Source organism: Sturnira hondurensis, unplaced genomic scaffold, assembly GCF_014824575.4.
Source record: "Sturnira hondurensis isolate 20B ecotype Veracruz unplaced genomic scaffold, ASM1482457v3 Scaffold0010428, whole genome shotgun sequence".
NCBI classification, from domain to species: domain Eukaryota; kingdom Metazoa; phylum Chordata; class Mammalia; order Chiroptera; family Phyllostomidae; genus Sturnira; species Sturnira hondurensis.
Window position 1 is genome coordinate 382,401 of NW_028083059.1, and position 13,934 is coordinate 396,334.

General features: G+C 44.1%; 1 protein-coding gene across 3 annotated transcripts in view; it reads left to right on the top strand.

The window, feature by feature from the left end:
• Nucleotides 1–13,934, top strand: part of ATP8A2 (ATPase phospholipid transporting 8A2) — a 562,260-nt gene that overhangs the window by 163,119 nt on the left and 385,207 nt on the right. For all 3 annotated transcript variants that reach the window (XM_037058854.1, XM_037058855.1, XM_037058856.1), the window contains 6 exons: nucleotides 1,522–1,627; nucleotides 2,359–2,441; nucleotides 4,946–4,995; nucleotides 8,047–8,116; nucleotides 10,058–10,142; nucleotides 12,529–12,668. In XM_037058854.1, coding sequence (XP_036914749.1) covers nucleotides 1,522–1,627; nucleotides 2,359–2,441; nucleotides 4,946–4,995; nucleotides 8,047–8,116; nucleotides 10,058–10,142; nucleotides 12,529–12,668 — 534 coding nt within the window. The remainder of the gene's footprint in view (nucleotides 1–1,521; nucleotides 1,628–2,358; nucleotides 2,442–4,945; nucleotides 4,996–8,046; nucleotides 8,117–10,057; nucleotides 10,143–12,528; nucleotides 12,669–13,934) is intronic.

Below are 13,934 nucleotides of genomic sequence, written 5' to 3' on the forward strand. Positions count from 1 at the left end.
TGGAAAAAAGGATTCAAAGTCATGAAAGGCAAGGCCCTACATCCAAGATGACTCTATTCAGCAAAGCTTTCATTTAGAATGGCAGGGCAGATAAAGTGCTTTTCAGATAAGATCAAGTTCAAGGAGTTCATCATCACCAAGCCCTTATTATATGAAATGTTAAAGGGACTTATCTAAGAAAGAGATAAAAAATATGAACAGTGAAAGGACAGCAAGCTCACAATTATTAACAACCACACCTAAAACAAGAGCAAAAACAAACCAAGCAAACAACTAGAACAGGAACAGAATCACAGAAATGGGGATCACATGAAGGGTTATCATGGGGAATTGAGAGGGGGAGAGAGGGGAAAAAGGTACAGAGAATAAGTAGCATAAATGGTAGGTAGAAAATAGACAAGGGGAGGGTAAGAATAGTATAGGAAATGTAGAAGCTAAAGAACTTGTATGTACAACCCATGAACGTGAATTAAATGTGGGGAATGCAGGTGGGAGGGCGTGTGCAGGGTGGAGGGGAGTAAGGGGCGAAATGGGACAACTGTAATAGCATAATCAATAAAATATATTTAGAGGGATTACATTAATAATATAAAAAGCAGTAGTGTAGTGCCTCACATATAGTACGCTTATAGATTTTTTATGAATAAAGCTAATCATTAATATTAATAAATTAATAATGAATAAAATATGTCAGGACCACATTTAGAAGCTTTGGAAGCCTTTGATAAATAGAAATACATACAGCATTTTTAGATGGATAAGCAGTATTAAAATGTCATTTCTCCATTAATTATTGTATAAATATGGTCTAATCCCAATGAAAAAATGTAAGGATTTTGTGTATGGGGTGGGGAAGACAAAGAAATGTATTTAATACATATCTATGATGATTCTGATTTTGTTTTTTGAAAATCATAATAGACCAGGGGGCCACTGTGTTACAGGTGGTAAGAGACTGTGAAGTTAGAGAGCAGACCTGATGTAAAGCAAGTGACAGTGTGACAGTGTAGACGGCCCAGGGGCCCAGTGGGTTCCAAGGCAGTCATTGCCACAGTCATCCCACGTAGATTGGAGTGCCTTCTGTTGGCTTGGCCTAGCCATACATTCCACAGCGAGGCAGACAACCTGCCCACCCTCCTGGCTCTTACAGAAGTGGGCAGTGGGGTGCTGGGGGCATCCTCGGAGGGGGCATGGGCTTCCTCTCTGTTCCCGCCTGACCTACTACATGGGCCAGCATGTCGAGAACAATGTTGCAGGAGACGGGTGACAACAGCCTCCTCTGATGTACTGACTGTCAAACTGAAATCCAGAGGATGAGTAAGTAGAATTGGCGGACACAACATGCTTTGTGTCCCCCATGACGTGTGGACATGGGAGCTGAAGTCCACATGACAGCTCCCAATCTGTTCTCAAGGGAGTAGGGAGCCAGCACAGGGGGGTAGGTAGAAGATGACCTGACTCTAACTCCGACGTCTGTCAGTGGGGTTAGAACAGATGGATTAACTTGGTGTCCTGCTTCAGCCCACAGCTCCCTGCATACAGGAGTTCCTCACCCTTCTGGCCGTGTGCCACACCGTTGTTCCTGAGAAGGATGGAGATAACATCATCTACCAGGCTTCCTCCCCAGGTGAGGCCTCTTGGCCGATGCGCCCTGCTGACCCCTTCTCTGGAGACTTGGGTGATTGCAGTGCTTTGTGGGAGACGTGGTGGTGTAGCCTGCCCTACAGAGACCCCACTATTTTCCCCTGGCATCAGACAGTTTACAAGCTAAGGCTGTAAGTATTAAAACCATAGAAAGCTGGAGCTGGACTCTCCTGACTCCAGTAACACTTTGAGAACAGGAGGAGGCCTCAGGCCATCATGCATTTCCTAGCAGAAATCACATGCGAGGCAGAGCTCTCAGGAGGGAGTGCAGTTGGCTTCCTTGCTGCCCCCACCCCTCATGGACTTTCCGACTGCTGGTGAAGCTGTGTCCTGGAGCACTAACGCTGCCCCCTCCTAGTGCCGTGCGACCCCCCACAGGGCTGCACGAACACACTGCCTCACACAAGAGAAGTCGTGGGGGTGACACTCCAGTTCTTTAGAGAACTTGGCTCTGATTGAGAATAGTGGGTATGTAATCACTGTTGTCCCAAAGAATTACTTTTAGTTCCAAGTCTTCCTGTCTAAGATAAGATTCTATCCAGCCCCTGGTGGGAGGAAGAGTGAGTGGGTACCTTCTGCATTCTGAGTACACAGAAGGCCACGCCTCTTGAAGTAACTGGTGTAGGTTTTGTTAATTTGAAAAATAATACTTGCTAAGCAGAATTCTGGCATTACCAGTGCTTAGTCAATGTTCCATTAACTCTTGATTGACAGATGAAGCTGCTTTGGTTAAAGGAGCTAAAAAGCTGGGCTTCGTGTTCACAGCCAGGACACCCTACTCAGTCATCATAGAAGCCGTGAGTGACATGCCTGGGCACCTCGCCACCTTGCACATCACCTGCTTTTTGGAAGTCTGTGTATTTGAAATAGCATGTCTATTATAAACATGATAGTTAATTGTCTATTTTTTTTTCGGTGAGAAACGGGGCCTGTTGAAAAACTGAGGATGTTATGTGACTATATTAGCTCACTAACATTGTTTTTGCCATTGCAATAATTTTTCTCTTTTAACGGTTCTTCCCCGCAATTCAAAACCGGGATGTGAAATTATCTGTAGTAAAGAAATTAGGAGGCCTCCTCTTTGTTCTGTAGTGCTTGGGAAAACAGCTGCGGCCCACCTGCTGCGGGGGCAGCTTCTGCAGCTCCTGGCTGCTGCCCCCGTCCCAGCTGTGCTTGCACAGCGAGGCCCTTGCTCTACGGGCTTCGGTCTCCTTGGCTGGGAGAGAAGGGGATTGGCTCTTAGGACCTTTTTTATATACACGAATTTTTATATTTTTGCTAGAGTAAAGGGGTTTATTTAGTTTCCCTCACAGGAAGCCTGAGGGAGAAATTTGGTGGTAGGAACAAATTCAAATCAGGAATAAGATCACACAGTGACCCTTGAGACGGGCAACAGGGGCAGCTGTTGGTAAGGACGGGCCAGGCGCATTTTACCCCAGCCTGGGCTGATGCGGGCCTGGGGCAGTCACTGCCTTCTCTCTCCTCTGCCTTTCTCCGCTCTCAATTTGGGGACGACTCATGGGTTATTATAGTTTGGGGCTTTATTTATCCTTAAATCCCTAGACCTGTGTAATGCTTTTGAAATTTATTTCTAATTTATGTAATAACAATATTGTTCCTGACCTAGCAGTTTCTGGGTTCCATTTTTCTCTTTATATGCAAAGCCCATAAAATATTATACCTTATACAGATTGTCCATTTCTTGACATTTTCAGTTTCTTTCAGAGTACAGACATCAGCTCATACTTGTTTTTACTTTATTCATTTCATACATACGGAAGGAGTTAAGTTTAGGAAAGTATGAAGTCATTAACATGAAGCAAAGTCCTTACTGAATGTAGAGTTTTTTTTATAAAAGTGTATCATAAATGTAGTCTTCTTCCCCTTCATTTCTGAGGAGACTTTTATTCAGACCTTTGTCTATGGTGTTTGGTTGTGTGCTCTGTTGTGTGGGCATTTGCACTGTGGCAGTGGGATTGCAAGGCAGCGTGGACCAGCTGGGCTCGTTCAGGGAGGCAGGGAGAGAATGCTGCCTCCCCTCTGCTTGCACCGCCAGGAGAATAAGGGGCGGAGAGAGCTAGATGACGCCATTGTCATCGCTGTGTTAGATGCTGATGAAAAGCCGATTGATACTCCTTGGTCATTTTATTAAACTATTAAGGCCATATTTCTGAGAGTAAAAACGACTACCTGATTAAGATTTATAAGTAATAACTTGTAAAATCCCATTTAACTATTAATATCAAGATATTACCCAACCACAAATTCTTAAGTTGGTTAGTGGCTATTTGCACAGTGTGGCCTCACCAACCGTCTTAGCAACCCGCGGGAGCAGTTGGTGTAACAGCAACGTGGGCCTCTGCCAGTCACAGCGCTAGTGCTGGGGGCTAACCATGGGCACGGGGGGGGGGGGGGGGGGGGGGGGGGGGGTGGCTGAGGAAGTTGGGACAGGCTGAGCTACCGTGTGTCAGTCAGGTACTTGGTAATTTGCATGTTACTTCATTTGTTCCTCTCTGAGCTAGGGGACAAGTGCTATCACCACTTATAAGAAAGTCACACATTTGGTGGAGAAATTGAACTCCAACTCCAATCTGTTGAACTCCACAGCCCATAATTTTTTCACTGTGATATACTGGGGAAATAGAGGCAAAATTTAATTAAAAAGTTTGAAAACGGTCATCTGGAATATTCTGGGAAAAATGGCAGTATTGAAGTTCTAACTTTGAAGAAACTGAAGCAAAGGACATTTGATTAATTGCCCTAAAATCTGATGCTGATTCATAATTTCTTATTTCTAAATCTAAAATCCACAAAGCTGTAAATTCCAAAATTTTTTTCCTAAATTTAGGACATGAGCATTTGGCAGCTAACCCTAACCAGAGATGACGTGAGGCTACTTATGTTCTTTATGAATCTCAGTGTGGATGTGTGGTATTGCAGAACGTTACCCTGGGGAAGTTATGATGTGTGCATATATTTCTATAAAATGTGTTAAATTCTGAATTCGGAAGTGTAACTGGCCCCAAGGTTAGAGATGAGCTGGTCTGGCTTGTGTCTTTTATTTTCATGTCTTGGAAGTGGGTATGAGCCAAACTGGAGAAAAATGAGAAGCTTCTACCAGAAGGGGGAGCTATGACCCCACTAAACTGACTTGCAGGAAAAAAGTACCAGTTGAAAAAGCTTTTTCGGAGGAATGAGAAGTGAATGTGAGGGAGGGAGAGAGGTTTACCACCGGGAAGATAGTTGTTTTGAGAATCTATTACTTTGCATCTCAGGTAAGAGCTTGTTTTTCTTTCTTTAGATGGGACAGGAGCAGACATTTGGAATCCTTAATGTCCTGGAATTTTCTAGGTATGTTTGAATTTCATGTATTTGAAGTAAAAAAAAAAAAATATATATATATATATATATATATATATATATACACATATATATTTATTTATATTTATATTTTATATATTTTATAGGTATAAAATAACTTCATCAGTGTGTTTGATTAAATATAGTACTTAAGTGTTAAATATAGTAAATGTATTTCCACAAGCCCTCTTCTCCCTGGAATTTGTGACTTTCGTTAGAGAAAGCAAAGTAGGTAAATTTTCTTTCTTTCTATTGTTTTTCCCAGATGAAATGTTATACTTCCATATCCTTCTTTTTCTTTAGATTTCCAGAACCTGGTGTTCTTGTTAGTGACCGCAGACACATCTGCATAGTTCAGAGCTTGGAATGAGGGCATTGCTTCCGCTGGCTTTCCCAGGCCCGAGTGAGCTCTCCCGTGGGAATCTGGGAAGCATCCCTCCGCAGGCCCGTCTGTGCAGGGCAGTGCTCCTGAGTGTGTCTGGGCTCAGTCTTCCCTGTGTCGTTTACCTTAAGACCTGGAAGTGCTTGTTGGATTGCTTGTTTCCCTAGCTCATTCATGGTTTGTTGTAATATGCCTTAGTTTTTGGTTTTTCTGTCCTCAACATTGAACTGTCCATACTAGAGCAAAGCTCTTTTTTGTCTTCAAAGTATCTTTTCTTATCATTAAGACTAGGTGAGTTTTTCAGTGACCTTTGTTAAATCATTCCCAAACTGTTTGCTCTGTCTCCTTTATAAACTGAAAAAGACCATTTTTTAAGGAAATGCTTTCTAGCCCTACTCTTTAGTTTGGGGACCACAAAATTGAACTTTGGTGGATCGGGAGGATTTAGGGTTGAGCATTCAGTGGGAGCGAGGGATGGTTGGTAACAACAGTAGTGGTTCACGTGGAGGCGAGGCACATACTAAACCTCTCTCCAGGCTTTTGTGCTCCCTGTCTTGTTGGTGTCTTGGAAACTGTGTGCTGCTGTGTGGCAGCATTAACTGGGGCCAGCAGTTACTGGAGGGATGAGGAGGAGAAAGGGGAGTTAGGTAAACACAGGTGAGTATGGATGGAGATATGAGGATGTGTTTTTAAAAAATGTAAGGAAGAATAAGAGAGAGCAGAAAATCATTTGTGGTTGGAAACAGAACAACTCTTGGTTCTATTTCTCTGAGTTTTATTGCTTGCCACTGAAAAACCATGACTTCCAATGCCAGAGTCTTATGGAAAGGAAAGGAACTGTTTGTTTATAAGTTGGGCAGATTTAGAATAATGGCAGAATTCTGCTGTTAAATCCCACTCCCTTCAGAAACAAGCACACACAAAAAAACACCCGTAATCACACAGGCCTGCTTCCCCTTGCCAAACCGGGCCAGTCCGAGGTACCACCTCTCGGGAAAAGAAACAGAAGTCTGTAGCTTAGCATTCCCCCATCTCAGTTCAGTGTTCCTGGCTTCTCCCAGTAACCTGTGCGCAGCGAGGCTCATGCTCTTTATCCAAAACCACAGGGCCCCTCCTCATGATGGGCTGGTGGGGGGCCTTCTGTGTCCTTTCACACCAGGTGGCCAAGACACTGCACTCCCCAGCCACATGGTCAAGAGAGAGTGTGGCTGCCCCACACTTGGGTTTAAATCCAGGTGTGGATCTTCCTCCATAACCCCATTTCTGACTCCTCTCACAGAGGCCTACACCTGCCAGCACTCTGGTTTCTTCTGCTTTTCTCAGAGGCCATTGTTAGTCCAGTCGGGCTTCTCCCCATGATGTAGGAGCCGCCTTCTTGTTTCTCCTGCAGGGGTAGCACCTGGGGGACCACCTCCAGGCTGCATCCTGGGTTAGCCTTGCGCCCATGTCTCTGGCTCAGAGGGGCGGGCACAGACTATTAGCATCCCTAAAACACTGGCCAAGTTCTTTAGATATGCAAAATAACTGCCAAGGGCCCTGCTCCTCTTCTCCTTCTCCTGTAAGTCAGGTTAGTAGGGGGTTTCCCTGTTTGGGGGGACCTCTCGCTCAGCACCCCATTGTAGTTATAGTTGTGGCTCTATTTCATTTTAGTTGACTCACCTTTTTCCAGATGCCACTTAATCACGTCTTTGAAATAGTTGGTGGCAACCTGGCTTTACACAGAAATGGAAGTGTGGGGTGAATAACTGCTCCAAAGCACCTGGCTATAAGGCAGCTGAGAGAGACTTCCCATCCAGATCAGAGAGAGTGCTGTGGGATAGGATGTGGGAATTTCTACCGAGCTACAGAGATAGTGCCCGCTGTAGCTTACAGTCTATTGGCAGTCACCTTACTGAAAGGCCAAAGCGGGGAGTCAGGGGCCCAGTGTGGGGGGGATGTGTTTCAGGAGGATGAAGTGTTGTCTGCAAAGGCTTGGGGCTGGAGGACTGGGGAGGAGAATAGTGAGTCAATAGCTGGAAGCCTGGTGTGCCCTGCGACAGGGTAGTGGGGGAATGAGGGGAGGCTGCAGAGCTGGCGGCAGATCAGCAAAGACTGGGGAGCCATTGAAGGCAAGTGAGTCAGGGTGGGTCAGGGTGAAAGGTGGATGAGGACGAGTCCACGTTGGAGTAGGGGAAGGAGCGAGAGAGCACCCTTCCGTGCTTAGTCAGGGGTGTTCTGTGAGTTGGTATTTTTTTAATCCTGTTAAAAGAAGACATAATGAAGAACTTTTGAGTTAGTGGATATGTAGTGAACCTTCTTCACTTTATTCTTACTGGGCAGGTTACTTAATATTTCTGAGCTGCAAAATAAAGAAAAACAGTTTTATAGAGTATTGTCAGAGGTGCTCAAATTCTCTATTGTGGTGCCTTCTACTATAAATAGATATACTAGTGAGTTTTTATGGCAGGGAAAGGAATAGATTTATGTCCCTTACATGTAAATAAAAAGAGTAGGAGATATACAATGAAAGTCCAACTTTGAGGGGAAAAGTAGCAATAAATGGAGCTTGGTCATTTTGGGGACACTTTTTAATTTGTTTGGTGCTTACTCATAGTACCTGGGGCCTGTGAAGCAGACCAATGAGAACTCTTCTTTCCTTTTCTTTTTTTTCATTCCTACAGTGACAGAAAAAGAATGTCTGTAATTGTTCGAACTCCTTCAGGACAACTCCGACTCTATTGTAAAGGGGCTGTAAGTACTAAATTTCGCATAGCAGGGCATTCCTGGCAGCTGCTGTGTTACTCTGCTGCTTTTCCCCACCGCTCTCCCAGTCACTCCCTGGTGGTTTGCCCAAGGCCAAAATCTGCAGGTCAGCCCTCACGTTAGGTTAGCAGTGAAAGCCCACTGAGGGTCGTGGTGGGTGAATCAGCACGGCAGAGGTGGTCAGTGAAGGGCTTCCTGAGAGGCAACAGCTGCTGTCAGAAACAGCAACTTGCTGTGTGATGGAAAATTCCGGGAGTGTGAATTCTGATTCCAGTCTTACCACTACTGTGTGGTGACTTTGGAAGATAAAGTAATCTGTGATAAACTTTGTGTACGCAGGGCTGGGCAAAAGTAGGTGGGTTTACAATTGTTCATATAGAAAAAGACAATCAGGTTATGCTTATTACAATAGCTTTATTAACTCTGTTTTTGTGTGCTCACAACTATACACTTCTGCCCCAGACTGTATGCTTACATGTAGGAAAATTGGGTGCATGTGTACGTTTATTGATGTTTCTCTCTCATCGATGTCTGTCCCTCTCTCTCACATACTCTCTCTCCCCACCCGCCTCTCTAAAACGAATAAAAACGTATCCTCTGATGAGGATTAAAAAAAATCTAAATATATTATCTTTAAGGAAAGATGTTATTGTGTTTAAGCCTGATTGTGAAACTATATCTATCCTGTTAAATTATGATGCTATGTGTTGAGGCAAAGAATTATTAAGCTCATTATATGAGCCATGTCAAGAATATAAAGTTGAAAATCTTAATTGTAACTTGTTGTGGGGAGAAGCTCTGCCTCATTCGAGGACACCGAGGACACTGAGGACACCGTCACTAGAGTTCTTCAAAAAATGAGGAATGCCGACAGCATTTTATCTGGACCCATTAAAGAATTCTGTGCTTACAATAACAGCTGAAATCAAGGTCACCAGGATTATGTTCTCACACAATATGCTTTTTACAGTTTTTAGGTGTTTATTTGCTGTTGCGTTCTAAGCAGCACAGCAGACGCAGACAGGCAACACGGTGGTGCAGAGGTAGCTGTAACTACAAAGAGTGTGAATGTGGAAATGCTGCAGTGGTGGATTTTATTTTTATAGGATTTAATCCTCTTCAACCTGTCCCCCAAACCAAATTAGATTTCTTTAAAATAAAATTATGTCCTAACGCTGTGCAGTTTAAAACACTTTTGATGGGTCGTCTGTGTCACCCAGCCCCGCGGCCCTGCTTGCCAGTCAGGGACGTTGTCAGAGGGGGATGAGCTGCTTCACACCCATGGGTTTCTCAGCCGAACTGGTTCAATGCCTGACGGGCTGTGTCTCCCTGGTTCAGAGCTTCTGCAGGGCCATGAAGCAGAGGGAACTTGAGCCATTAGGACCTGTGTTTTACCCCTCCCACTTCTGCAAAAATGTATTATAAACTTTGGAATGAGCTATGGAAATCCGGGGGAGTGTAACACCATTGTGTCCCGGATTATTCTCTTGACACCGATGGTCCTCCCCCAATGTGTTTTTTTATGTTACTTTTTTAAATTTTAGTTTTCAATTACAGTTGACATTCAATTTTATTTTATATTAGTTTCTGATATACAGAATAGTGGTTAGACAATTATGTGATTTACAAGGTGATCCCCTGATAATTCAGGTACCCACCTGGTACCATCCGTAGTCATCATATTATTGACTATATTCCCTATGCAGTACTTCACATCCCTGTTACCATTTTATTTGGACACATCCATACTCAATTTGTTCTCCAAGGCTCATGGCTGAATCCAGCAGCTAAGAACTATATTTCTAATTGCCCTTCAATTTAATTTTCTCATGCACATAAAATTAGCACCATTAAAAACAAAGCCGTGTTTACAATGCTGACTGGGTTGACCTATGGGTTTGCCAGTCACAGTGTTCCCTTATTTTACAGGACAATGTAATTTTTAAGAGACTTTCAAAAGATTCCAAATATATGGAGGAAACATTATGCCATCTGGAATATTTTGCCACGGAAGGTAAGTGACCTTTGGAAACACTATTTTTAATCACCGAAGTTGTACTTTCAAGAGCCTATGACTGGTGCCTGGGTTAGCAGTCATGTTCCAAGCAGACGTGTCATGTTGTGCTTGGCTGGCCTCACAGGAGTGTACTTCTCTCACGCGAACCCCTGTGCCCATCCTCCACATTCTGTGCCCGGGGCAATGACAAGATATGTGGCGAGTTCCACACTCAGTCACCTACACGTGACTCTGCTAGCCCAGAGCCAGCAGGACAGAGGGCAAGGACAGGCCAGCTTGCACTGTGCGGCATCAGCTTGTTGTTGTGGTTCCTGTTCTTGGAAAACTCTTGTTGTTATTTTCCTGTTCCTTTCTTGTTGTCCGATGACACTGGCTTACCCAGCAGGAGGGGTGCAGAGGAAGCTAATGACTGTCGATAAGGCTCACTGAACCCTAGTGGAACAGGAGAGGAGTCCTCTGGAGGCTTTAAAGAAACTGATACCGGGTTTTCCTGCGAGTCAATGCGATGAAGGCTGGAGCCTCGCTTCAGTGCTTAAGTGTTGACTGCTGCTTCCTCTTCATGTGTTCCTAAGGCTGCATGCAGGCACGTAGGTGCGCTCACAGGCACACACAGCACACAGCACACACACAACAGCCTGGAAGTCCAGATCTCTCACGGGGTTGCACACCAGGCTATTATTGCTGTCTCGAAGTGTACCTCCTGCCACCTCTACTTGCTGACACCTGCTGCTGCTCCTATAAAGATGGATCCTACTCAGCTCCTGTACTCCTCCACTGTAGGGGTTCACTCTCATGGCTTCACATGTACTCTCAAACTTATAGGAAAGGTGGTTTATATTAAAATACCGTAGTGCCCTGGCTGGTGTGGCTCAGTTGGTTGGAGTGTTGTCCCATAACCAAACGTTGCGGGCTTCATTCATGGCCAGTGTGTTATGGAACAGACCTGAGGCTGGGGTATGAGTGATATACTATTACCGAGTGGACCCACCCTTGTGGGTCCATCTGGGGGTCCCACCATACTAGGTTCACCTTGCCCACCTCCAGGGAAAGACGTCTTTCAGTGCCCGAGATTGGTGAAAAGAAAAGGGATTATTTATTTAAAAAGTTATACAGACTTAGAGCAATGATGTAATGTCTTCGTTAAAAATACTAAAGTCCTTTAGAATACCCACAAACTCCTTTTTTCTCCCTTTTACCCAGTCTGGGGTACCGTATCTCAGGAAAAGGAGTAGAAGTATGGGGTTCAGGAAGCCCCTTGGTTCCGAAACCTTCAGTTGTGTTGCCATCGTGATCTCCAGTTGATCCAAAAACCATGTGGCACCTTCTCATGGCCCACCAGCAAGAGTCCTTTCACCCCTTTCCTTTCAGGCAAAGTCTCTCCTGCTTCCTAAACCACTTGGCAAAAAGGGAGCACCCCAAAGCCGCATGGTCTTGACTGTCTCCAAAGCCAAATGGTCCCAAAAAGCCCCAGCCTGGCTGTGGTGCCTGGGTTTAAATCCCATCCCCAATCTTCCTCTGCAGCCCCATTTCCGACTCCTCCCACAATCGGTTACACCTGCCAGCATTCCCGTACTCTTCCAGCTTTCCTGGGCTGCCCTAGGAAGTCCAGGCAGGCGCGGCCCCATGGCGTGGAGCCAATCATCTCCTGGCTCTCATACAGGCACTGTAACCAGGGGGAGTTGCCTCCCAGTTGCATCATGGGTTGAAGTCACTCCCATATCCCTGGGCCAAAGCATGGGCACAGCTATTTAACATAACCATGAAACCAGTTAAAGGTTATAGATATGTTAAATGACTGTTCTAGAGGTTATCTGCAAAACTGTTGCTATGCAAAACAACTCTCAGTGGCTCTGCTCCATGCATCCCATCCCCCAGCTAAGGCTTCTGGGGGTGAGGACATTGTATATATATATTTTTCTAACATTTTCTGGACACCCTGAGTTCCGGAGCCCATTAAAAAATCCCCATTTGAGACTCCCACCTTGGCTTCACCCTGTTACAAGCGCACATACCTTGGCTGTGGGTTCCATCCTTGGTCCAGGCATGTGCAATCTCTGGTGAGGGCACGTACAGGAGGCAGCCAACTAATGCTTCTCTCTGGCATCGATATTCTTCTCTCTCTTCCTCTCTCTCTAAGCGCTCAATGAAAAAAATCATCTGGTGAAGATTTAAAAAATTAAAATACATAGAGTTGTTTTTAAATTCTCTTTTTAGATTTGTAAAAGTTGAATTAGAGTGACCTGAAAACAGTTGGTTTCTTTAAAATTTTTGAGCATACTGGTATAAAATGGAGCCACATGCATGACATTAGCTAGGAGATAGGATATCCTGCTTGTCCCAGTCGCTAGTGGCACCGTTGGGATACACTGTGGCTGTGTTTCAGGCTTGCGGACTCTCTGCGTGGCTTATGCTGACCTCTCTGAGAGCGATTATGAGGAATGGCTGAAAGTCTACCGAGAAGCCAGCACCATATTGAAAGACAGAGCTCAGCGGCTGGAGGAGTGTTACGAAATCATCGAGAAGGTAATTGCGTGTGGTCACATCCTTAATGCCTATGAGGGGCTCACTCACCTAATGAACAAAGTCTTTGAACAGGCATCCTTTTGCTATAGAGCGATGTTCTCTTCTTTTGTAAGTATCTTAACCATTAACTTTTAATCATTTCTTACTTTGTTTTAAGAAATGCATAGTTTTTATGGACTATCTGCAGTCTAGCCACCCTCAGCTAAACATTAGTGGTATCTTAAGAAGTTTTAAGTCAAAACAGCATGAGTGATTTTCTGGGTTTGCCTAAGGTGAGGCTTAACAAGACGAGCTGGCCCCTATGGCCTTATGTCAGCAATCAGAATTCATAGGCTGATTGGACATTGCTAAGACTTTTCACAGCTAGTTATTAGTGTTTTACTAATTTCAAGCTTTGCCATTGCTAGTCCATATTGCCTATTTTCATTTTTTTTGTTAGGACATTAGGTAGTGTTCCACATATTGGAGTCCCTCTGTTAAAGGATAAAATACAACTGAGTAATTTTGAAGATCTGATCGGCTTTACTAAGCAAGTCGTAAATGGGGTAGCATCCCACGTAGGAACTAGAAGGGCTCTCCGAAGGGTTGCACAAATGGGTTTTTATAGGCAGAAGGATGTGTCAGGGGAGTTATTAGCAAAAGAAAAGGAGGGATTATTTTTAGACTAGGTCACCTTTTGTTGGGAAGGGGTTGGCTGGGGGTTTATTATGCAGATGACCTCACTAGTGTTTCTCAGGAAATTCCAGACTGATTGGTTTAAAATTTCATTCCTAGGAGAGGCTGAAACTGCAATTAAGTTAGTTATTAAGTTTTGGTTCAGTGACATGGCTTAGTGATAATGACTCCGTTTTGGTCTGTAGTATTTTTTTTCTTTTTTCTTTATTTTGACATCTCAAATCCGGGAGTACATTTCAGCTTTTTCAGCAACCATCTGTCCAGTTTTCAGTATCTTGTAACTGAAATGATTACTTGATTGCTTTTTTCATTCCTTTTTATGTGTATGTGTGGGGGGTTGTTTTTGTTTATTTATTTCCCTTTTACATTTTTATACTCAGTTTTTGAGTTTTGTATTCACTTGTCATGCTCATGGAATTTGAGTGAGAATAGGCCTGAACTCAAGTGTTCATTTGCCCTGCTTTACTCGAAATATCCCAGGTTCCCTTTAGAGTGAGAAAAAAGTAATAAGATAAGTGACTTGAACATTCAGAGTCAGGTGTATATGGCGGATGCTCAAGAGATACTTTTTTTTTTAACCAGTTGAATCAG